The 27,294-nt window shown below is 35.8% G+C and overlaps 1 protein-coding gene across 4 annotated transcripts in view; it reads right to left on the bottom strand.

The window, feature by feature from the left end:
* The window catches only part of MLLT10 (MLLT10 histone lysine methyltransferase DOT1L cofactor), a 122,732-nt gene that overhangs the window by 49,121 nt on the left and 46,317 nt on the right, over positions 1-27,294 (bottom strand). For all 4 annotated transcript variants that reach the window (XM_039388507.1, XM_027744710.2, XM_039388508.1 and 1 more), the window contains 3 exons: positions 19,335-19,430; positions 12,447-12,702; positions 10,325-10,891 (listed from right to left, as the gene is read on the bottom strand). In XM_039388507.1, coding sequence (XP_039244441.1) covers positions 10,325-10,891; positions 12,447-12,702; positions 19,335-19,430 — 919 coding nt within the window. The remainder of the gene's footprint in view (positions 1-10,324; positions 10,892-12,446; positions 12,703-19,334; positions 19,431-27,294) is intronic.

Here is a 27,294-nt window from a genome sequence, read left to right on the forward strand (position 1 = left end):
ATCTCACACTGAAAGATGAAGACTTCTATTTAAACGCTGGATAAAAAGTATATAAAGAACAATATAAAGTAATGAGTCTGCATCTAAACTAACTGTTAAATCCTAGTTTACTTCAAATGCACAAAAAATTTGCTTTAAATTCAGGATCAGATAAGAAGTAGCTTTTCTAACAATACAAAATAGTTTATTTCACTATTTCCAGAATTACCACCACAAAAGCCCTGATAAGAACTGCCCTGATCAGTATTTTAATAGCACATTTTGTGTATATGGCATACCTGTATATCAAGCTCCTACAGCACTTTTTCAGGTATGCCTAATGCTCCTGAAAGAGAGGTTTATTTGACTAACCTGGAAATACAGTTTTGGCTTACCTGTGCTAATGTTCTGCACTTTATTTATGCTGGGGAGGGTTACTAAAAATGAGCTCCCACTCAGGTGTATGAACACAAAGATCTTGCAACTACAGGTAACGTTTGTGCAGTATCAGGTAGTGCCATACAGTGAAAAGGCACTGGGACACACTGTCATTTAGTGTACCTAAGACACGTCTTTACATCTAGACTGACACTGGATTCCACAGTTTCCCTTTTTAAAGTGTTTTTAATAAAAATGCTATTGAAATCTTCAGTTGTACTTGTAAAGCTATCCCAGTTGGTTCCTGCCATTTTAAGTGCAGCTGGAAGTTCAGACTGTCATCAGCCATAGCACATGGAACTGCCCAGGGACCACCTGACAGCAAATACCTCACTACACAGCAAGAACTGTTGTGGGGCACGAGCTGCAGTGTGGTACCAAGTGACACTACACTACCACAGCTTCAGAAAGCTGCTGTTCTTAGTCCTATCACATCCATATAACCTATTTTAGGAAGTAAAACAAATTACTTACATAAAAAGGAATCATAAGGAAATGTGGACTTGATAATCAGACACTTGGCCCTATAATACCTGTTTTAAAAAGTAGTATAGGTCCTATACATGAATCTGTCCAATATAAGTCTGAATGGATTTGTCCCCAAGCAACATCTTTCAGTGAAAAGCTCCATTATTTTAAGGTAACGAGTCTTTTGTATACCACTGCATTATGTTAGCATTTCTATTTAATTTTTTTGTTTTCTGTTTAAAACTTTACAAGGGAATCTAAGCAATTATTATGATAATCAATAACAGCTCTGGATATCACAGCCTCTCCTCAAGTGTAATCCTAAACCAACCTTCAGTCAGTTTAACTTCTGGTACTGCAGCTCTTCACATCAAATAAATGGAAAATGTAAATGCAAAGTACACTTCCTTCTGATTTTAAAAACCTGACTGTAGTGCTGTCATCTCTGACTGACGACAACAACAAAAAAAGAATTTCACCATATGAATTGGACAGTCTTCAGAAGGACAAAGATGCTTCAAGAACTATCAACACATACATATAACTTATTTTTCAGCTATATTTGATTTCTGAAAGACTTGAAAGTCTGTAAGATCTGAAAAGTACAATTTTCAAGGAGGGGTAAAAAACCCTACTGCTCCTTTTATAGTCAAGTCTTTTCTCTACCGTCCCCCACACACACTTTTTTATGTTCCCATGTCACCTTTAACAGATTTTATGGAGTTAAAAGACTGATTGCTATCTCACATTTGACTTACAAAGAATGCCATACTCCAGTAATTGACTCCAGATGCTGAAAAATGTTCACACTCAAAAAGATGAATATTTTAATTTTAAAATCTATCTATAAAAAAACCCTCTTCATTTGATACCATTTTATAAGACATTTTTTAAGTTAAGTAATTTTTAAAGGAGATCCTGGGAACTGAACAGTTTCAGGTAAGCAAATGCCACCTGTATCTCACTTTATTTTCCATGCAACAGTAGAATTCCATCTAAGGACTATTTCCATGATCTTCAGGAAAGAGATACACCTCTAAAGCAAATATCAAGTTCTGTAACAAAGACATTTGATAGGACAGAAATCTTAATTGCTTCACAGCGTCTCCCTGTTCCCCTGATGTATCTATTTTAAATTCTAATTCTTAGTTTTCTAATAAGAGTTAAAGAACTAATGCAATCTAAGCACAGAACTGAAGTTTCAGTGCATTTTCTCTTTCTGCCTTTTTTTTTTAATATAATAATGATAATACCACATACTCTTACTCCATGTATCTGCAAAGACAATCAGCCCCTGGAAAAGGAGGCAATTTATTTTCTTCACTATGTAGACAACAGCAATAGCAAAGCTGTCAGATAAATCTCATCCATACAGTGTAGTTTAACCAGATTACTCAGGTCTAAAATAAGTGAGTTTTTATTAGGAGTTCAAACCTAACACCAAATATATACAAGGCACTTTGTTGGCTTATGAGCCAAATATAATGTAAAAGCAAACAGTTTACAAAAAGCTCATGGACTTCTTTGAAAACCTTCCCCTACCAAACAAGAAAGATTTATAGTGGAATTTGAAAATAGTAAGTACAGAAACTTAAGTAGCCTTTAAGCCCTTCCCAGTCCATTTTCTTCTCTGCCAATATAGATACAACTAAGGAAATAGTGTATTCATTCAGATACTTACTATGTTTCAAAAAGTTGGTATTTACACGCCAATTCTGAAAAAAAAATCTATATGGGCAAAATCTAGACCTGTAGAACTTCTTGTATTTGTATTAAATTCATATTTGGGTAGAAGAGTCACAAAACTTAAATAAAAGTAAAATTTAGAACAGTTTAGAAATATTTACATGTTTTTGCTCAGCTGTTTGAAATTATAACTACCAAAATTTTCTTTATTTCTTTATTTTGTTATTAAATGAAGGGCCTAAAAGGGAAGTCAAGAAAACATATATTCCCTTTCCTGTATTAATTTGCTTTTTGCTTTGTTGCATCTGAAATGTATTACAAGTTCATAATTTAAACATACTATTTGCTGTTGATTGGCAGAGAATAATAAATAAATAAATAATGACATATTTTGAAATTTAAATAGAAACTAATGCCCAGACTCACCATAATTTAGGAATCTAGTTTAAAGATATAATCTTCAAAATTTCCATTTTAACCTGAGAGACACATTCTTATAAAACAATTAACCAGTCAGGCAATTTCCACAGCTACCGAGATCTTCTCCAATATTAGCAGGCCTCAGCAGCTTGACATGGAACCTCTCTTGTAGCTAACAGAACTTACCTTACCTTCCCTGGGATATTTTTTTTTTCACTCCAGAAAGCCCTCACATCTGTTTTCACTCAAAAAAAATCCAAAACAAACAAAGGGAAAAAAAAACCCTAAATTTTTTGTAGAAAGGAAAACTTTTTTTTTTGTTTTGCTTTGTTTTAAATCAAGTTTTCTTTCAAAGCAAGTTTTCTTTCAAAGTAATGCTCCAAGAGTTTCTAATCTTCCAACATTCACAGGGAGCATGATTTGCATCTCAAGCAAAAACCTCTGCTTTCGTGGAAAGTCAGGCAGCTTGGAGACTCCAGAAGTGGAAAGGCTGAACATTTCTTGTTTTCAGCAGCCCATCCAATTAAGTGCTATAGGTTTGTATTTCCATGTTAACCTTTTTTTTTTTTAACAGAAAACGAGGCAATTACAGTATGCAGTATGCAATTACCAATAAAAACATCTTGACCAGGAATATTAATTCTTCCTGTATAACAATTATGATCATGCTTCTAAACATTTTTGTAAAAGGAAATATTCTCAAATTAAAGATAGTCTTTGAAAAGGATGTTTTAAAAACATTAATCTTTATACGCCTCTTCTCAACTTTCACATTCATAGTCATAAATTAGGAAGAAAGTCATAATTAAATACAGTACTCTGCTACCTGCAATATTCATGGAGTAATTTCAAGTGATGTACCTTTTCTATCCCTTCTTGAAATGACTGTCACAGGGATCACAATAGCCTTTTTTCCCCCTAAAGCATCTCAATATGAAATAATGTTCAGTTCTCCATTATTATTCAGAAGTTTTTCATAAATGTTTTCAAAACACATCTCTGTTAGAAGAGATGTGTTCATTGTTCATTGTTTTTTTGTACACAGCCTTCTCAGTCAAGGAATTCATTACATCCAAGTACATTTTTTACAACATACAGTTTTAGAAACCACCCTAAACCCCCAGAGCAAGCAGAAAAGATGACTTAATTTCTTCCAAATCTCCGATAAAAGCATAGAACATACTGTGTTGCAAACCAATTTCTACAGACCCATGCTGCCTAACAATTCACTACTAACTACTGTATTTTAAAATGCATTATTTGCCCAGTTACAGACTATTTCATATGCTAAACTGATGCACCATGCTAATTTTTCTTTTAGAAATCAAAGAGACAATACAGTACAGAATTAGGTTCATAGGTAAGAACCAAACAAGAATCTCTGCAAGCACATTGATTTCTTAGCTCTAGAATGTCTTCCACACCTGCAAATCCAATAAATATGCTCAACTGAACTGTATATTCTAGAAAATATATCTAAAATTTTCAGAACTGAAAATTGTTCAACTATTACTTTCTCTCACTTGATCATGTTCTACCTTTTTTGTTAAGGATCACTGTAGCAACAGTTTTCAGTTCCTCTTATGATATTCACAGTTCGATAAACTCTCTCCTTAGCTATTCTCCAATAACATGCTTTTTCCAGTAGTTAAATCTTTCTTGTGGCTCTTCTTTTCTTTACACAGAGTAGACAGCAGAACTAGACACAGTATTCAAAGACCAGACACTCTGAGCACAGAGCTGCCTTTCTCATTAGTTTGCTGTTTATGCATTAAAACGTTTTTAAACATAGCTCAGCACTGGAAACTCAGACATAGCTGATTAATTACCTTTATACTTTTTCTCTACAGCCCTTCCTTCCCCAGAAGGTCATCCTTATCCTGCAAGTATACATCCATCTTTCTAAGATGCAATCATTTACTTTAGGTCCACCAACTTTACTCTTAGTTTGTATTCTGAGCGAGAGATTTGTTTTACCCTGTCCTCATAACCAGATTAGTTTCAAAAACTGCAGAGCTATCCAACAGATTTCACAGAATATTCTGAGCTGGAAGGGACTCACAAGGATCATCAAGTCCAACCCTTAAGTGAATGGCCCCCGTACGGGATCAAACCCACAACCCTGGTGTTATTAGCAACACCTGGCTCTAACCAACTGAGCAAAAAGTTGATGACTGACGCAAGGGGAAATAACAAAATGAAGTAAACACTGGTTTAATAATTCTCTGATCGAAATTTAATTGAGACTTAACTATTAACTACAGTTAATGGAAGGCTTTGCTGACTTCCTATCATTACAGTTCTTTATTTAAAATGTCATGCTGTATCAGCTGAAATGTAGACATCTACTATGCCACTTTTAATAAAAAATAATTAATAAAATTATTTTTTAAATAGGAAATTAGTCCAATAAGTGCTTTTCCATAACTTACAATAACCACCATTAATCATTACATCTTTGTATCTCTTAGTATCCTTCTTCTGTCAGACACATCGTAATTGCACAGAATTAACTGACTCACCAGTTTCTTACCACTTCACGAGTTTTAAAGACTTGCTGAAATTTAACACTGACAGTCTAAGAACATGGAAGTATGAGGTATTCCTCGTCAGGAACTGTCAATACTGTTAGCTGTAGCTGCTGATAACAACTGTTTTAGCTAAGAACACTGATGAGGGGATCCCTTTCATGATAATCCCCATTTTTATAAGCTACTACCTTTGTGTGATTTCTTCCCTGTTACCTGATGAATGTCTCCACGTTTTCTACACCAACAATCATCAATTTTAATATTTTAATCTTGTACACCATTTACCAATCTCAGCATCACTTCTGCTGAGCCTCAAATACAAAGAATGAAAAACCCTGCACGTTAATTTTGACTTGTGTGTTTTCTACTCCATTTGCTTAGTCCTAAAAGGACATTAATATCTATTGGTATCAATTTGTTCTTTGTGTTCTACCTCCTCTGGAATACAAACTGGCTTTTAACACAGCAAGACTACTTCTGCTTTGGTGTCCTTAGCAGATGAACCTAATAGCACAAATTGTTTCAGAATAACTGTTTCTAAACTCTTTCTCCCAGTAGATTTAGTTAGTAAGTCAAACTAAACACAGCATCATGAAGATCTAACATAAGTACTGAGGGACTCAGTATCTGAATAAGAATGATTTCAAGTTACATTTCTACTTTGAAACTCAGCGTTCTCTTACATCATCAGCATGACAACGAGCTTAACAGTACAATGATCTTGCACAGTGTAACACTTGTAACACTTGACAAAGGTTCTATCACTGCTTGAATGAGATGAGAAAGGAGAACAAAATACATGGAACCAAGCTGAAGCATTTAGAAAACTTGCATGTAAAGCTGAAATTTGACTGCATAAGACCAACTCAGAGGGACCTGAGTCCCTCTCTCTCCCTAAAAAACATTAACATTTTCCCAATCAGAGCTTGAAACATTGCTATATTAGTAAAATACTGGGTTCAGATGTGTCCTTTATTTCAAAAACTGTCTAGTACTACCAACCAGAGCATACATGGTTAAGGGTAGAATATATATGATGCAGAGATAAAAATGTAGGAAGACAAATTATAAGTTTGCCTTAATTGGGACAAAGGAATTCCAGAAGATGGGCATAGCAATAGTGCTGAAACAATGGGCTAACCATTTTGAGGCCAAATTTGTAAGTTAAACTTCTCCAGTCTTCATAAAGAAACAGAAATTTCAGCTGACTTCTGATACTTGACTGCTTTCCATTTTACCTTACTACATTATTCCACAAAAGCCAGAAAGTGCAGTATGCCACGTAAAATGTTCCTTTCCCTACTGCTGTGGGACATGAGATCTCAGGAAGTTCTTCATGCACTGAAGAGTACTCCAAACAAAGAGGGGCCAGAGACACACAAACTGCTTGACAGAAAAATACAAAATGCATGAAAGTTATTTATCATAACTGTATTTTTTTTTCCTTCCCATCACCTTATTAGCTTCTGCACTCCTGCTGAAATAAAGTGCAAGTGTAGTAAAAGAACATTTGATCTTGGAATTTGCTACTGGGACAAGGTACTACTACCATCTGTTCTAATCCCTGGGCTAAAGTTTTCTGTTCTTTAATCAATGCTGTTGTGAAAATTTAAAAAAAAGAAAAAAAATTAAAAGCCTTCAGCAGAAGGAATCAATGTTTTACGTACTACAGACTAGAAATCTTTAAGTATCATTCCCTAGAAGGATGCTGAGAACACAACTACCAGATTTGAAAAGTTAAATAGCTCTTTAAACTTGTAGAACTCAGATGAACTCACCCTCTCGCCCTTCACCACCCTTGGCCCCATTAAAAAAATTCGAATTCTGAAATCACTCCAAAATATGGGGTGAACTAGTATCAGCTTTATATAACTCCCACTGAAAACTGACTTATATCTTCCTAGACAATAATCTTACAGTGCCTGTGAAATCCCAACAGAAGGACAAGTGTGGTTTGTTAATCAGCTGTTATTAGCTAAAGAATTTTTTTTAAACAGGGAGAGATATACTACTAAAATGTTAATTTACTACAAAAATTCCTTATGCCCCTACCAATTAAATCTTATAAAACCTTATTTCAGTGTTTCCTAAGAGGTTGGTTATAAATACATTTCAGAAAAAAATCGTAAGGGGCATAAAGATTGAACATTTAAAGTCATCAAAATCCAAACACATCAGACCAGTTGCAGGGTAACTGCAATAAAACCTGTGTGTATGTGCTGCAGCAGCTTTTAATCACATGTCCTTATACTATTCATGGTACTTCTCTGTTCTTACTAAGCAGGAAACAGAAGTCTTGTGGACTAGATAAAAGTTTGGAGAGGACAAATATTTTCAGAAAACGAGCTGAATATACTTATTCTGAATAAAACTTCAATGGAAGACATTTAATTATGTATAAATAGCACATGATGAATCTGCATTACCTCGTAAAATAAGCTTTCCTTCACATTTCATCTAATTTGAGCATTAACTATGAACACAATTATCATACATCTTTGAAGTCATGTTTTTCATAATTTTTATGGATCTCAGCAAGTACTCTTCAGAAAACTGAAAAAGAATGGTAGCTTCAGATAGCTGCAGTTAGGAAGGTTATTAAAAAAGATAAAAAAAGAGGAAGAGATTCTTGAAAAAGTGCCTCAAAAGCTTTGTTTAGTATGGTCTAGCTCATTCCCAATTCTGCTTCTTTGAAGTAACAAGGCAATTCCAGGTAAGAGTCTGTAAAAACTTTTTGACTTGAGTGCCCTGCATTTTCTCTCACTACATTTACGTGCATAAAATCTTACTTGGGGGTTTGGATCATATAATTTAGATTCACATGTCAGATTTTGTTACTGGACAATGTAGACACATTTCAAAGAGAAACATCCACATATCATACCTGAGAAAATGTATGTTTCTGATAATACTGATAACACTCATATGCCCTTCCTCATTGTAACAAAGTTGTAAATGGACTGCTAAACCCAGAAAATGCTTATGATGAAGTGAGGAAAGCAGCACTAAAACCATAAGGAAAAGGGGAAATGAGGGAGAAGAGTACATTAAAACAATATGTTGTGGTTCAAACAGTATTTTCTGGATAAATTTAGAGCTCACGTTCCAAGACAAAGACATCCCTTTTGGTTTTGTATCTTTGGGTTTTCTTGTTTTTGTTGGAGTGATATTGTTTGTTTGTTTGTTCTTCATTCATATTCTTTGGCAGCTTCAGAAAATACCAGTTTTAGAGGATGGGTGTAACACTGGCTACCAAGAATCTAAGTATGTTTAACAGAAGTGAAATTATAGGCTGAATATCACGATAAGATTAATAAAACCTACCCAGTATTTCCAACCACGTCTTTCAAAACAAGGAGTTTAACATTATCACTGGTATTTTATAGATAGAAGAGTGAGATCTAATAGAGAGGACAGAGGAAGTAAGAATGGATCTGGCCAGGGAAAGGCCTGTTCAAGGTGCTGACAAGACCAGAATATTCAGACAAATATAAGGGGCGAAACACGGGTCATTCACTTCAAACTAAGACCTTGTACTTCTATCTGTTACCCCAACTACCACTATACATAATCCACCTCAAAGAGATTACAAAGGATTAAGACAGTTTGTACTATAATAATCAGAACACTGACATAAATCTGCAAGATGGTCTCTGTTCATAACAGGTATGAGGTGAACTTGTTATTAAAATTGTATTTCAAACAAAAAGATAAACAGTGAACTCTAAGTTCTGTCATAAACCATTTCTCCCTGAAGATTTCAATACAGGAAAATAATATTTAATATAGTTGCCACTGCTATTGCCTAATAAAATAGTCATTTTTACCCCTAATAAAAATCATTTGCCTATATCTAGCAGATTTCAAACAATGTGGGTTTGAGATCAAGTTTTTAAGTACCTGCCTTCCTTGTTCTAAAGAAAATATGAAGCTTTTTGTTTCTTGAAGCATGTATATTTTAAAAGTATCTCTTGCTTATACAATGAAAATATACAATATCAAAAGCAAAAATTCAAGTTCCATTTCTCTTTTCCACCATAACAGAAAAATTAGGCAAAAATCTCGCTACAACAAACAGGACAAAATTTCAAAGTTTCAAAAGCCCGGTAGTTTGTTATTTTTATCCAAACACAAAAGCTTTGAAAGAAATTTCAGAGCAACAAAGACTTTGGTAGATACAGTATTCTGCTAGGCCATTCCACACACGTTTACTGGGAACAGAAAGCCTCTCACAGCCCCAGATGCACATAAACAGAGGAAGAACAAACCAGCCAACTTCAATTGCTAAAAAGCACGCAAGAATATATGAATGTCATCCAGCTGCACAGGGGTCCAGATTCGGAATATACTTTTGTATGTTTAAACTGGTAATTCTCCATATAGACAATTTGATTTTTAGTTAAGCTAAATTGGGAAAAAATAATTGAGGGACGTACTCAGCACAGCTGACATGCCTGAGTGACAATTTTGTTTTCTCTGTGTAACAGAACACACAGACAACACAGTCTGTATTATCACTTATTTTAGCTAAACCTGTCACATGTAATTTCCAAAGAACCTATTTTCATGCAACTTACTTTTCCCCCTATAGCTTCAAAACCTGCATTTATATTGCCTATAGGCCAATACATGTGTCAATCTACTGCAGCCACCTACAGCACAGTGGCACCAATACACGGAACAAAACTTACTCTTCCATGACACTTGAAATGATACCCTGTTTTTGAAAGCATACTCAGAATTACAGCTAAAATAATAAAAACATATTTTGAGGTAAGAAAACAAATCCAATAAATGCCTACCTGAACCCACTGGAGATGAACCAACACTAAGACTTTGTAAACTTCCATTCCTGAGCAAAGTTGGAGATTTTTGAAGACCAGAGCTTGTCACACTTCCTGCAGCAGATGCTACAGATGAAGTAGGGGAAGCAGAAGAAACTGAAAGATGGGAAAGACTTTCTTGACTTTTATTTCCTTTGGGTCTACCAGGCCCATGTTTACTTTGTTTATTTCCTTTCCGTTTCTTCTCTGTTACAGTTTTTTCTTCTATTCCAGAAGTTTGAGCTCGTTTGTATGCTGTAGAAGTAAGGCTTGAATTTCCTATGTCTCCAGGTGAGCTTTCAAAGTTTTTAGATTGGGAAACAGCTGATGATGAAGGGAGACCAATTAATGAAGTGAAACAATTAACACTCCCCTCTTGACTCCCAGCCTCTCCTTTATGTACATCTTTGGTTGACGAAGCCTGCTGAGAATGCGTGAAACTGTCACTTCGCAGATCTGTGTCTGTAAAACTCAAAAAATCTTGGGGAGACTGAACTGAACTTCCAGAAGATGACTTTATGCTCCCAGGAGTGCCCAAAAAGCTTCCTAAAAAAGAAAAAAAAAAAAGTACTTTTTTTTTAACCTGCAGTTGATGAAAACTGATGGGAAATGTTACTATCTCAGAATACAAAACTTCAATGTGGAGGGACTTTATGAAAAGCATTACGAAGAGCTAAAGAATTTATTTCTCTAAATAACTCATTGGTTCTCCTGCTGATCTTCATTCTGCCAGATATGATTCTCGGATTCGTGTCTGAGATTCAGATTTAAATTTGGAGCACAAACAAAGTAAAATTAAATACTAGGAGAATAACAACTTTGCCGCTTAGGCAACTTAGACATCCATCATGTTTTGAAGCCACTACAATAAACAAACACTTGGTGCAAGTCGGAGCAGGTTTTTATAAACATGCACATATAAAAAAAGAAGGCTGATAGAAATGTGCTATGATCATACCTACACTATCTCTGCAATCTTCCTTATCATTCTACCCAAAATCAAGGGTCTGGCACAGGTCAAAGGAACAGCAATTGTACTTAATTTACCCTGGCTGAGGAGGTGTTCCACAGAAGAGGTATTTTTCAAAAGCACAAGAAAGTAAGTGAAAAACAGCGTATAAAATTGGCATTTTAAGACTTCTTTAGCACTGTCACAGAACTACATTGTTTCTATAATATTTGGAATGCAGTCGTTTCATCACTGTATTAGTGCATGCAAGGCAGAAAATGGAGCACTCTTGGGAATTACAAACATCTACTTCCACTGAAATTCAGTAATTTTATATGAGTGGATGCATGTGGGTACTATTTCACAGAACTCAGACTGATAACAACTATCCCATCAAGAAAATATTTCTAAATATGACATTAGGTATAGAAAACCCATCCCCTTTAAAAATTAGTGTTTTGTCATTAGTACTCCAGAAAATATTGTTAAGAATTCCATTTAAAATACAATTTACATTAATACAGAAATTTTTTTTAAATTTGTTTTTTAGAAGTGTCAATAGTGCATGGTTTTAGTATGTTTGTAAGGTAAAAACTTTGTGTTACTTAAGGTAAATAAACCATATATATTTGTCACACAATCATTTTCTGTTAATATATTTCAACAACAAAAAAAAAGTTAAGTAAAAAGGTCTTTCACTTTGAAGAAAATGGTATACTTTAAATGTCTGCATCTTGAAAAATTATCTGGGGGCTACTGCATCCTATCCATTAGGTAATCCAGTTTCATTCTAATGTGCACTGACTGCAAACCATTACTGTTACTCCTTTAAAGAGCTAAGAAAGACCTCTAGACTCAAATCCACGCTCAAGTTTATCCCAGACTAACTTTTCAGCATATAAAGACACTTCTTTTTTTAGCAGATAAAGAGAATACTTTAACAGTCTGAACAAAAGCATCGCTTCTGCACTTTAAGACGCACGACCTTCTTTTTCATGTTACGACAACAAACTTTTTGGCCTGAAAAAAGCTGGGTTTTTTTCACCGAAGTGCAATAACATTCTCATTATTGAGGATAAAAGATAAACTACTTTTCAAGTTTTAAATATATAAAATTTCTAATCCATGTCATTACAGCATAACAATCAGTACCTTGCTGAAAAGGGCTAGCTGCAGTCACAGTTGTTCCTGGATTTCTTCCAGCAGCAGGCTTTCTTCCCCTCTGACCTGAGCTGTGACCTGCAGATTTCTTCCCTTTGCTCTCTGACCCTCTAGCCTCTGAAGAATCTTTTCCACTTGAAACGTGTGTAGGAACTTCCTGGAAATTTGCATTTGTAAATCGAGCTGTGGTATCTTCCAATCGCTTCAAGGAGCCTGACATGGAGTTGTTGCTAGTGCTTGTGTATGTCTAGCATTTTGATAAGAGAGAAGAAATAAAAGAAACAGGTCACACAAAAAAAATAAAAAAAAAAGAACTGTTAAAAGACCCCATTCTTTCAAACAAGCTGAGAAGTGTTCAAACTAATGTAACCAGAAACAGCAGGATTTGCAGAAACTGAACCATGAAGATTCTCAGCAAACAACTGAAGTACATAAAATTTCATTTTGTAGAAAAAAATGCATAGAACTAATGGCTTTGGTTGAAATTTTTACTTCACTGAGGTCAATGCATTAATCTCATATCTATGGTTAGTCTTTATTTATAGTCTATTTAAATAGCATATTGCTATTTTATACTCAAAATTAAAAATTAAAAACTAACTTTAAATGCTCTTCTGAGCATACACTTTTTATATAGCTTTTTTTGTGAAACTGGAAATATTGTTCCATCAGCAGTGGAACTGTTAAAGGCTTCAGAACCTAAGAACTTGCATTTTTAAGACTTTACAATCCCAACACCAAACCAAAATCAGTAAGCCCAACTACCCCTTATGTCTTCCTTTCCCATCATCACATCAGGATTCTCTGCCATCTGAACTGTCCCATTTATCCAGTTCCTTAACTATCAAGTAAAGAAGACATATGAGATCTTCTTGGCCAAGACACACCTACTTCAAACCCACTCTCTGATAGGAAGTAAAAGGAAAATACACTCTTGAGTTTCCAGTGCAAATTTCTTCCTCAACCCCCACCCACCCCCAAGAATTCTGGCCCTTCTCCTACACTCATACACTCTTCACAGGGCTTTCAAAAATTTTATCTTTAGGTCCATTATTCCTCTGTTAAATTTTTTCACAACTGCACATATTGATGAATAATAGTCAAAAGAGGTTCACAAAAAGTAATTAGGTGGGCAGGGAAACTGGATGCACAACATCAGAAAACCATACAAAGGAATAGAATTTTCCTCATGACTAAAAAAAAAGCGGAGATGTGATAGCAGAATTTTAGTAACAGAAGAAAAAAAATGAAAGCAAAATCAGGAAAAAGGAAAAAACATTTCAATGTTATTCATACTTAAATCATCTAGTAAAATAGCTGTTTAAAGCTTCTTAAAAAAATATGGATCAAACCTAGAAGCCACTCATCTGTTCAAAATGAGCTTGTTTCTCAGTTCTTTACAGAACAGAATTTAAAATAGTATCTATATTTATCTTGATTAAAGACCGCACAAACACATGCCTCTTAAAATTGAGCATATACACACATTTTCCCTTTCCCAAGTGGGATGCTTGTTGAATTTAGGCCTAAAGCAAAACATTTCTTCATCCTTAGAAACAGCTTTATATACCAGCTATACAAAGTTTTCCATATTTCACTAAAAGAGCTAAGACATTTACATAAACCTTACTTTTCAGTTGCAAATGACAGAAGACAACTAAATAAACAAGCTTTGAGGAAGGCAAAAGTTTCAATCTGTTGCATACCACTCTGTATGAATTACTATCAGCTGCTATAAAAATATACTACAGATTTTCAGTACAACAGTGAAGAAAAATCAGTTTGAGTCTGTTAACAGTACAATGTTAAAAATAATTTACCTCAAATTCATATAACTATATTGGTGTTTCTAATGAAGATGAAGCCAACTCTAAGGCAAGTATAGCAGTTAACTTTTTGAACTATTACGAAGTCCACGGTATGTTCAATTTTCTGGAAACTGGTACGTCACTTGACCTGAATTAAGAAGCAGCAGTTCAAACTCAGGCCATTTGAACAACGAGTTTCCAGACATGCAATAACCCAACCCAAAAGTCAGGCTTCTTCTAGGATCCAAGATTCCTCCTCTTATCAAAAACCTTCCTAGACTAATTCATATCTCCTATCAACTCAGTTAATATTAATTGCAAGGATAATTCTCTATAGATATCAACACACTTTAATGCTATCTAGTCCCTCTTCCCCGTTCCTGCAGGATTTTTTAAATACTTGTTTATTTTAAAGGGAAATAAAGAGTTTAACAGGGCCGTACAGACTGGCCAGGGCTAGGCAGTGCCAAGTAAGCATTATTTTGCAAATACTGTGTGAAGATTTGGTTTGACTGCAAGCCTGAGTCCCACTCTTGGCAGATTCTGGAGAACATGCATGCACATCACAGTTCTGCTTTTTTTGCTCCACCAGCTGTTTGTGCTTCGTAAGGTGCTGTAAAGTGTACTGGAATCTACATGCTTTCTCAGCCTATCTTGAACACTAATATGATGCAACATACCCTAAGCCAAATAAAATTAGTATCATTTGGTTGGCTGGGTTGGTTTTTTTTCCCCACAAATTATATCCCTTACTTTAAGGAGTTAATTGTAACAAAGTGCCCTAACCCAGATACACCTACATCGTTTCCAGAATCCCTAAGACATGCAGTGGAATCTAAGGTAAAACTGCAGCAAAACTTTAGCTTATTAAGCTAATTGGTTCATACAATAACCTTCCCACCACTAAACAAACTGCTGTCTAAAATGCTAAGTTCTAACAGGCAAAGATCTGATAGAAATGTTTCAGAAAAACCTGAATATACCATGGCAAAGTTAAATTGTTTGTTCGGTTTGGGTTTTTTTGAGATCAGGAGTGCGAGTGGCAGGGAGCAAGAACCTGAGGATAGAGGCAGAACACCTCTGGTTATTTACTGAATGGCTTCAGCCTCTGCAGCCCCCCCGAGCCTGTAATGCTGTCCCCTCCCAGCACATGTGTTTTAAATGGAATACACTCCTCGAGGCTGCCCCACTGGCTGCTCACACTGCAGTCAGTCACCTCCCTTCATTTCAATGCAGACACCCCCCAAAAAGGAGATTCCACAGATGCTGTCACTCAATGCCATTCCTGAGTTAGTCTGGGAGGACTTGACTATTTCATGAATGTTAAAGCTATTCTCAAAAAACACTCAGTACCTGCTAGTGCAATTACCAAGCTGTGTGTATCAGGGTTTCTCTACACTTCCCATAAACCAGTCTGCAGGTTTTTTTCCGGAAAGCACACTTTCACACTGCCCACTTGGCGCACAGAGAGCTACTGTCATTTTTACACTCCCCATACATCACTCTGTGTGCCCTGAAGAGTTATATCATCCATCTGCAGCAGGCCTTAAAACTTCCGGGGAAAGACTGAGATTTATGGTAAAGGCATAATAATCATTCTTGCTATACACAGTATGTTCCAAGGCTTGAGTAGCCTTTAGTCCTAATACAGATATGTAAGGTAGTACTCTTGCACAAAAATGCCAGAGGGTAAGAGTAGTGTCCAAAACCAACACTGGGTTTTGTGTGGCCAGGTTTTAGTAGTGGGGAGGGGTGGGTGGGTTATAGGAGTGGCTTCTGTGAGAAGCTGCTAGAAGCTTCCCCCAAGTCCAGCAGAGCCAATGCCAGCCACTCCAACACCATTAGAAATGGTGAAGAAGGAAAAAAAAGTTACTGGGCAGAAGCCACTGCACCCAGAGAAGAGTGGAGTGAGAACATGTGAGAGGAACAACTGTGCAGACACGAAGGTCAGCGCAGAAGGAGGGCGAGGAGGCGCTCCAGGCTCCGGAGCTGAGGTTCCCCTGCAGCCCCTGGTGCAGCCCCTGGTGCGGCAGCTGTGCCCCTGCAGCCCATGGAGCACCACAGGGGTGCAGAGATCCATCTGCAGCCCAGGGAGGAGCCCACGCTGGAGCAGGTGGATGCCTGAGGGCTGTGAACTCATGGGAAATCTAGGCTGGAGCAAGGTCCTGGCAGGGACCTGCGGACCTATTGAGAGAGAAGCCCACACTGGAGCAGGTTTCCTGGTAGGACTTGCAAATACAGGGCTGATGGCTCTTCTCCACCAAGAGAAAGGCCAGAAGAAAAGGTAGCACGAGAATTCAAATTCCTAAGTTATACTATTTCTTCTTAAAACATTCTGTATCTATGTCCCAAAAGTGAAAAAACTGCTAGTAGATACGTCAAAGAGTAGTCAGGAATTTCTTATTTCAAACTTTTTCAAACTTAACTGATTCAGACTAAAAAACATTTACTGAGGCATTACAGGGATGCATGAAAATGCCTCTCAAAATGGCATGGACTGGAACCTCAGTAAAATTTCTTGAAATTATTCTGCAGGACAAATAGGCAATCCACATATACTAACTAACATAATGTAAATCCACAGTTTATTCTGCAGACTTCCATGATGTTATCTTAAGAAGCCACTCATCCAGATAAAAACATGCTTTAAAGGCATCACTTGCACAAATGGTCATTACCATTATATCACAAAGGTATTAACATCTTTAAAAAGAAAAAACAAATTTCATTTCAAATTTCAGTTCCCCCCACAGCAACACCAGGGTAGCAGAAATGATTATACACCAAAATGAAGTAATGCATTCCAAGCAAAGAGACACTGCTGTGTAACAGACATCAAGTCCAAACCAATTCTGACAATGCTATGTAAAAGGACACATAAAAGTAGCACATTAACACGATATTCTGAACTAAATATTTAACTCAGAAGAAAAAAAAAGCCTGTTTCATTATTACAATTTCAAATTTTTGAGGAACAAATTATGAATTTATAACCCAGAAAGACAAATGCATGTAAATAGTGAAGGCAGGACTCAGAAAAAAAAATTAACTGAAGGAACTAGCCACAAAAAAATCACTTCCGCATATCCAGTAGATACATTTTAAAAAAACAATCACACTTAGTAACCTCATTTAAAAAACTGAAAACCAATTTTCCTGACAATATGAAGCATTATAAAAAGAAGGTAGTAAATGAAGCAGATAGGTTAGGTAAAGAAAACGTACAGGATGCATAAGGCTAAATAAGAAAACTAAAAGGGCACATGTTGATATTTAAATTCCACAGTAAATACTCTGCTTTAATTTAGCTCAGTTATAATTTAACTTCTAGAATTCGAGAGTTTTTATTCACTTTAGTAACTTGCTCTAGCTCACCCCTGTGACTAACCATAGGAGTAAACCTTGTCATTAGGACAAATATAAGGAGAACAAAGCAATTAGAAATAAGCTTAGCAGAAAAAAAGAATCCAACAGTGTCTTTGGCATTAAAAGCATATTCTAATAGGCAGGAGGCAAAAAATAATCAATATTTCAAAATATTTCCTTTAACTTTTACAAAAATATACATTAATACCACTTTTTGTAAAAACTTATTATGATTATTAGATAATCAAAGTACAAGAGGGATGTAATTCAAAAAAGATAAGATCATACATAGCATAAAACCTAAGCCAAAGTTGTAAAGTTTATTGGAAGTTCCCACATAAGAAGCCTCTTTTACAGGCTATAAATTTTACAAGTTATCTCAGACTTAAGACGAATACATTTCAGGCAAATTAATAAAATGAAGTAAGAAATCACACAGACCAGTCAATACTACTCAAAGTGTTCAACAACTTAATTTCAAAAAAAACCTGTTACACTCACCAACTGCAATCTCTAATAGCTCTTAAATCAAAACAGCAAAGTGGCAAATTGACTCTACCTTTTCTTCTTTTTTTTAATAGTTACTGAGAGTTTCAGAGAACCACTGACTACTATCTTACTTGACACAACAGTGTCAAAGAGAATACAAGAGAACCAGAAACAAGACTTAACAGAAGCATGAGTCACAAATAATGGGATGTTAACAGCTATGCATTCTTAACTTAATAATCTTACTATGCAGAATAAAGAAATATGCAAAGCATACTAAAAATCTAACTTTCTTGGAGATTGTTCTTGACATTGATACAACTATTTGAGGGAATACTTCCAGAAACTTAAGAGATGAACTTGGTATTTCAGTCACTTCACCCTGACAAGATCTTGGTGTAGCATATGCAGACACACATTTGTTGAGTGTAACAGCTCAGAACCAAAGCACATACAGTTAACATAAACCTCAACACCTCTGGTAAAACACAATGATCTACGATGATCTATGCAATAATGTTTTCAAACCATGATTGCCTGACTCTGATGTCAAACACTTCCACATGAATGGGACAAATGTTTCCCAACTTTGAGATCAGTAAACCCATTTCTCAATAGTACTGCCCACCCTGTAATGCCAACATTCGTGTCACTGGTGGACAGCAAAGGTGATTGTTGTCGAGTACAATGAGAACTGTCATTATTTAACCCTGTATGTTGCCCCTGGAGTTGGGTATTTGCCAGCATATTATCAGGAAGGAAAGGCCACAGAACCTAACAGAGCAGACTGCTAAAAAGGCAATACGATATTACAAGGATATGAAGCATGAGCTGTAATTTCATAATTACCAGTTTTAAATGTTACAGGTTCAGTGTCAGCTCAGCACACACAAGTAAATTTCAAAGGAAAGACCTTCTAAAACTGCTCAAATTATTAAATATAATTCAATTAAATAAAATTTACGGAAGTATCAGTGGCACCTGACTGGGGTCATTAAACCCCTCATGATTAAAATACAAAACTCTAAGTCCTTCTCTACATGGAAAACTTCAAAGTATTTAGGATTTTACATCATAGGAAAAAATATCAAGCGTGCTTGATAATTATAGAATTTATGCCATTATAAAGCTCCTGTATATAGAGTGGAATGATTACACCATGAAATTTCAACATAAGGAACTGAAGTGGAAGAGGAGAAAAAATACATTGACTTACTTTTTCTGTAGTTACAGTAAGAGATGGAACCAAGGATGGTGAGGACTCCGACTGCTTCTTGTATTTTTGTTTGTGTTTATCTTTCTCTTTATATTTCTATAAGTTGTAAAAGAGAATACAAACTAAGTTCAGCTTCATCTTCAACATAACCCATTTTACAGAGCATCAAGTGTTACCAAAATTTAAGAGATGGCAATAATGTTATTTCGAAACCACACTAAAGTTCTGAAATTTTTATAATATAATTTTTAAAAAGTAAATCAAGTATTTACATTTGCTTTCAAAGTACACAAATTGAAATTCTTCAATTATAGCCAGCATTTATGAATCCACTGGTGTTAATGTTCTCCATCTTTCCAATAATCAATTAATCAACAAAAGAAATTGGATTAAAAACTGACACATGGCTTCTGCTTCAGAGATCTTCCTCCATTTTTCGCCAAAGATCTTTCTGCATTTCTGCACCTCTACAGTATTTTTTGGTTGGATACTAATGTAAATTAATGCAAGGTTTTAGCTTTGGCTCCCCTACTGACATCTCCATGCATAATAATGTGAAATCTGATTTAGATTTCATTCCCAAAAAGGTGCATACATTTTACAGACTAAGTATCTTCCATGGTAAACTGAGTAAAACACCAAAAGCTATACAAGTCAAATGTGCTTTCTAAAAGAGCTGAGAATTTAATGCGGTTTTTCTTAATTCTTATTTTTTAAACACGAAATGAAGCATTGGCAGTGTGAATGAAATTGTGCAAACAGAGAGAAAGTAACTTTTTAACCCAGAGCCTTTAGAGTATAAGAAAAGTCTTTCATACCGGCAGAAATCAATTCTTAGAGGATTACAGAATCAGACCCAATTTGCATTTGTTTAAACAGTTCAGACAAATACTTAAAAAAAAAATACCCCATCTGACAAAACTAACAATTAAACTTAAGAGTAAAGGAGTTCAGCAGTTTTACCAATTTAATCATAAACAAGTAATTTTTTTCCTCAGTGTTATAATATAGTTTATTTAGACAGCCAATGTCAGAAGATGTTGAGAAACCGCAGGTGTGAGAGAAAGTTACTTGTAAGGTACTGGCACTCAAGTATTTTGTTTCTTTAACTATGTATTTGTGAAATTTTCATGCACTAAGACAAAACTCTACAGAACTACGGCTATTTGTTCAGAATGACTGTTTCAACAGAAAGCTAGTAAAAAAAAGTGCATACATATGGATTGACACAAGGGGTTTAAAAATCCCATTGAGCAGCTTGAAAACATGAGGAACACAAAATGTGTGAGTCTGCATAACCATATGAAAACTCAGTAACTGTTTTGCATCTTAAAAATTACCCATGTTGATCTTTCTCTATCAAAATGATTATCCAGACTCTCAAAAGAAAACATAATTTGTTCAACAGCGGCTGCACAACCACTCTCACCAAGCACCAGGACAAGAGACTGAGGTATGACCAAGTATAAGCTTTCTATTTCAGTCACAATGGAAGAAATATGAGGGACTTATTTCATGGAATCAGCCTAAGACATTAAGAGAATGGGTTCTCAAATTCTCTAATAAAGTAGAATCAGTTAATTGACAACCTAGATGCAAAGCTGAAAGCAAACCACGTTTATCTCTACCTTTATGAACTATAAATAGCTGACTTAAAGATCACCATGTTTCTAACCAGTCTAAACCACTAAACTTACAGCCTAATTTTGCCAGAAAGGAAATAGAGTTTAACCCAGAAAGTTCATTAAAAAAGTAACAAAGCAATTGTTACCAAAATCTCATGTAAAAATATACTTGCTAGAATACAATAGATTAAGTTCTTTTAATTCTTGTACACTTCTTAAAACTCAAAGGTTGGTCTTCAAAAAGCTCGTGGTTTGGGGGTTTTATACACTGAAGTGAACTTGGGGTTTTTCTCTCACTGTGCCACAGGGATAGAAATACAGAGTTTTTCCTTTGACAATAAAGTGTACAGGTGTCATAATTACAATGATATACACCATAAGGTAGGATTTAAATTTTTGAAACCTAATATAGGCTTGTTGAAGGAGTTTTAGATCAGAGAGGTTGATTTGGGGTTTTTTTGTATTCTTCTGTAGGGGAGATTGTATGCCTCTTTTTAGACCTGGAAAATACACATGTGAAAGAAAAAAAAATATGGAGAGGAGGCATCCAAATGCAGTGCCCAGTCTTTTCAATAACATCTTACATTTAACAATCCCAAAAATGCTACCCATACTACCAGAAAAACAAGCAGGGATCAAGAAAAAAACAGAAGCACCTGCACCCAGACTGCCATGTTGTTCATCAAATCTGTTGACCCAAAAGACTTTCGCCAGTGCTAGTTACCAAACTACATCATCACGCGTATGATGTTTAGATAAAATCGAGTAACAATTTCACTGAACCCCAGACAAGCCTCAAGAATGAAGCTATGAAATGGCTAAGCCACTGCCTGAGTTTCTTTAGCTTTTATCATTCTACTAGAAATTCAAATCACTCTAAAGAATTTTTTTTATTTATAATTTTGGAACCAAGGGGCAATGACTTTAATATGCTTTAAGATGAAACTTCACAGAAATATCAGTAAACAGTAGGAAAACTTTTAAATGAACATGTTTTACAATCTTTTCTGTTGACCTTCTAGTGCTCTCTTACTTTCAAGTCTAATTTCATCTAAAAGGCGAAGAAACATAAAATTCTGTTCAAAAGAACAGTTAGGAGAACTTCAAATTACATTTTGCATGTACTGAAATCACTTTGACAGTAGTCTCAAAACAAAAGAAGGTGTCAAGAAGAAGGAAAAGGGGACACAAGAACAGCAGGAAGGGAGGGGGCATAAACGAAAGAATATGCTTAATTTCTGTAAAGTGAAGCATCAGCAACCACATCAAATTGCTCTCCCAGATCCAAAGCACCAGCACAAAGTCTGATAGGACAGCTTACCACGGCCACAGCTTAACACTCAAGGACACTGGAGGGGTAACCCATCCAAAGGCCTTTTGGATACAAATCTCTCACAGGACATCTGCTGTCCTTACCTCTACATTCCCTCCTCCTTTTAAGTTATACTTCCTCTAATAATTCTCCCTCTATTTTTTATTTTTTACTTTTTTTTCTTCCTAAGGAAAGTTCAGAAGTCTTACTTCTGAATGTGAATTGACTCCAGATGCATATAAGATCAAAGAAGTGGAGAACACTTCACCGCAGGAAAACGTTTGAAAGAAATGCTCAGATTTTACACTGGTAAGAATAAAAATTTCCAAAACAACCTGCTGAGATGAAGAGACATAGCTCCCACAGTGCAGTTGCACCCTTTTCTCACCATAAAGATGCATACTAAGTATAACAAGAGTTCTGCAATATCCACTTTGGAATCCAGAAAAGTAAAAGAGGGACACAAATTCCCACAATATTTAACAAATATGACAGCTTTTAATCAAGTCTGTCTCAAAGGCCATACTAACTAATCATCTCCCCTACCGCTAAAAAAAGAACAAACCACTAGCCCTTCATGGACAACTTTACATGCTTCACTTTTGTAAGATCTCTGTTCAGTCATAGCTCTAAAAAATCCCCAAAACACAAATCAGCAGCTCACCAAGATAAACATCCATCCAGAAAGCCACGTGGGAACACCTCATTCTAAGGAAGGTAATCATATCAAATGTCTGACCTCCTACGAGCTTTACAGGAAGGAATATAAAAGGCAGAAATTACTGTTAACAAGGACTGAAAATAATATTGCCAATAAGTAAAAGCTAAGGGAGCACCAAGGGCAGGCAGAACCCATTCATATATTTAAGCATGAGTTCAGATGTTCCAAACACCTATGCAGAGCTGACAAATGCAATATTACATTCTGTAAACCCAAGATTTAGCAGGAGACACAATCGAAGGAAGAATATAATAAAAAAATACAGCACCAGCTACAAAATTTAATCTCGGTTCACAAATAAGGTAGTTCAGCACACCAGATTTAGGCAGCTTCTCAAATCTTTGTTACTGTAAGAAAAATAAAGTGTGACTGCCATGCAGCCACTGGGTAAGCAGCTTAACATTATTCAACCTAGAACCTGAAGAGCCCTGATCTATGGTGCAGCTAAATATCAGTATAAAATACCTAGAGTTCATATGTCATGATTAATCAGAAAGCTTTATTTATCACCAAAGATATCATTTTTGGATTTTGGTTTTTATCTAAAAAATTACGTAATACCATCTTAATGCCAACACCTCCATGCTGCAAGATTAGAAAACAAATAAGGTGCAATATTTCTTAATTCTATAGCACTTTCTGTACATTGGCCGCTTGTGGGGCAGGGGAGAGGGAAATGGAGAAGGCGGAAAAAAGCACATTGATTGCTTTTATTTCTTCCACAAAGATTCAATCTACAAAATTATTATATAATATGACTTCATAAATACAGCTCACTTAGCTCATTAACATGTTGGATCATTCTAAAGGTCAGCATGACACCATTCATTTTCTTTAATATACTTTCAGAGAAACATTTTACCAGACTCCTGAACAAAAATACCATCTCATGGAAATATCAAATTAAGGATACATGTATAACTTCACTGTAGCTCAGATCTGTTACCAACATGTCCTGGTTTCCCACCGGCCAAGCCACGTGGGCGCGTCCAGGTTGTTATTCTATCCCACCCACATCATCACTGGGGGACAGAGGGAAGGGATTCTCTCTTCCAGGAAGGAGGGAAGAAAAGGTGGCGTGCGGAGAGTCCACCAACCACTCTGTTCATTCTCTCGGGGGTCGCGCCACCTCAGTGAGCATCTTGCATGGAAAACACCCTCTCTTTTATACACTTGTTGTTATTAGGACTGTAGCTGTTGCTGTTCAGTTTTCTTATGTCATTGTAACTTGTTCTTATCTCAGCCCATAATCCCTAGCTTTTTTATCTCCCGCTGGAAGGGGGAGGGAGCAAGCATGGGACGGTGGAAATAAATTAGGGAATGCCATTCCTAAACCATGACACAACAGAATAGATGTAATCAAATCTATCTTTTCACACGTTGGACTTCAATGTTTGAAAATAATGCAAGTGAACAATAACTTTTCTAGTACAGCTTTTCTCTTAAATGGCATTATTAATTCATAATATTTCCACATGGAAGTATCATTTAACTTGCTGAAGTTATTTACATTTAATTACAATTAATTTTTGTCTCAAGAATGCACAGCCCTCTCCAATGAGGTTTCCACAGTACTTTATTTCATTAAAATATGTTCTGAAGTGCAGCAGTTAACAGTTCAGTGTTACAAAGGAGAAAAAAACGTTTTCTGACCCTGCTCTCACCTTTTCCAGAACTGTTCAGCTTGTGTGCCCACTCAAACTACTAAAACAGCAGCAACAAAAAACAAAGTGCAGTGTTTTCTGCTGTTTTAGTGAGCTGTGTTAGTTCTGTGAAGGAACATGAGAGATGGACAGTAACAGGCACAAGAGGAGGCAGATGCAGAACAGAGAAGAACTCACCTGCTCAGGAAGCAGGAGACTAACTTCTGTTTTGAAAGAATTAAAACACATGCACACTATCAGCAAGCACCAGTGCTTAGTCCTTCAAGACAGAACTGCTTGGGTTGACCTTGAATTATTCTATTTTTATCCCTTCTCTATTACAAAAATGATAAACCTCTACTACCTTTGGTTGTCCCAAGTTTTCAAACCTTAGGAACATTTTCAAATCTATTTTCCTTATTGATTATTGTAATCAAAATCATCTGAATGTCCAAACCACTAATTTTTCAGCTGCTGTTTTTGATTCCCTCAAATAATTCCAATTTATCAGAATGTTCTGTTAGTACAGAGTATTTAGATTGGTGCTTTTGTCATTTATAGGTTTTCTGCACTATCTTTGTGCCACCAAAGACTGTAAATCCAGAGCTGTCAACCATCACAACTAACATCCTGAACGGAAAGCTGCACATAGGTCTTGTTAATCCCCAACAGCAGATCAGCTTGGCCTCTTATTTGGGACTAGGAGCAATAGAACCGTAACAATTCCAGAATGAAAGATGCCCACAGTCCACAAGTTTCAAATTCAAATCCTAATTTATCTCATTTTTACAACAACAACCCTTGCTCAGGCATTCATCTAGTTATCATTTTAAATGGTATAACCCACAGCAGAAAAATTCAATGCAGCAGCAGTGGTGCTGCAGTCACGGTAACAAAAGGAGACAGGCACGGGATAGTTTATAGGGAGAGATTGAACACTATTGCCAGCATTATTCAAACACATACATACGTAGCTCTGAGGATAAAACTTGTTCTTAAGTATCAGTCCTTGATGTAATTACTTAAATATTCAAAAGCCTCACTTAAGTACAGGAATGATGGTCCAAAGTTTCACTGTTAATGGTAAAAAGACTCAAGAATCAATAATAAAAATGCCATCCAAAGCTTCTATGAGGTCCAAGACTACCAGCTCTTAACCAGAATGAGCTATTCTTCTTTTGATATTTACTATTAAAATATGCTTCTTCTGTTATTTGCACAGTTTAATATTAATGGTTAGTAATGGATACTCAAATGCTACACACTTGAGTAGCACTTTTCAACTTCAAAAATGGTGCAAGACTAAGTCAATGCTACTATTTATTGTCAATGCTCAGCTTCATTTATTCCTATAAAAACTGCAAGTATTAAAATTTTAAATTATGTATTATGTTACATGCTATGAAACACTCCACTGTCTGCAAGGTAACTTAAAGATAACTGTTAAATTTATGTTAAAAAATAGGCAAACAGAATGGCAAACAAAAGGAGTACATTCAATTCTCCTGGCTCAGTCAGCTTAACATTGCAGATCATCTTTAACTGCATATAATCTACCAGCACACAAAACACTGTACCTGATGAACAGCATATATATATTATACATATATGCAGATTCATAAAAAAGTATCTAAAGTACCTTCTAGAAACCATTATAAAGTCAAAGTATTAATAATGTTGTATTAATCTAGGATCCAAAGCAAAGAAAAATAGTATCTTAAAGCACCTTTTCATTCTACATCTCTCACAGTTATAGGATTGAAATTGTGCTGGTTTTGAACAGGATATAGTTAATTTACTTCACAGTAGTTGGTATGGAGCTGTGCTTTGGATTTGTGCTGAAAACAGTATTGATAACATGGGGATGTTTTCATTTTTGTTGAGCAGAGCTTACACAGGGCCAAAGGCTTTTTCTGCTCCTCATCCCACCCCACTCCACCAGCGAGTGGGCTGCAGGGGCACAAGAACCTGAGAGAAGACAAAACCAGGACAGCTGACCCCAACTGACCAAAAATATCCCGTGCCATGTAGTGTCATGCCCAGTACGTAAAACTCAGTGAAGACGAAGGAAGGGGGGATGTTTGGAATGACTAAACATCTGCAGTCTTCAGTCACAAGCCCAGTTTTGTTTAATTTAAATCATATGAGCCATCATAGCAAGTGTTTTAAATTTCCCCTTCCTGCTCAGTCCAGAGCAAAGCACTTCAATAGTAGAAAAGAAATTAGGTTAATTCATCTGCTATAGTTACTTTATATGCAATATATTCACATTTTTCAGAAGTCAAAAACATATAAAGCTAGTAATCTTGACTAATTTTCATGTAAGTGGCTAAAAAGACTTCCTTTATACAAAGGTCAATAAATATATTTAGGTCTTTCTTTAGTCCTTCCAAATATAAGACTGCCAGGAACATTAAAGCAAGGTGTTCTTCTACAGCCTCATGGTGGCTTAAATTTTTCCCAAGAAAGCTTGAGGTAAACACCTGGGCCCTGAGAAAATGGGATATTATAATGGAATGTCAAGCAACATATTACCAATCCTATTTATGAGGGATGCAGCCTCATCACTAATCATTTCTAAATAGCATCTCTGCCATAGAAACTAACAATACTTAGGCAGCAGTAATCAGAATATAATGAAGCTATTTATTCTGTAGCC

Source organism: Pipra filicauda, unplaced genomic scaffold (genome assembly GCF_003945595.2).
Source record: "Pipra filicauda isolate LSUMZ 115617 unplaced genomic scaffold, ASM394559v2 scaffold65_size3143899_pilon, whole genome shotgun sequence".
Lineage (NCBI taxonomy): Eukaryota > Metazoa > Chordata > Aves > Passeriformes > Pipridae > Pipra > Pipra filicauda.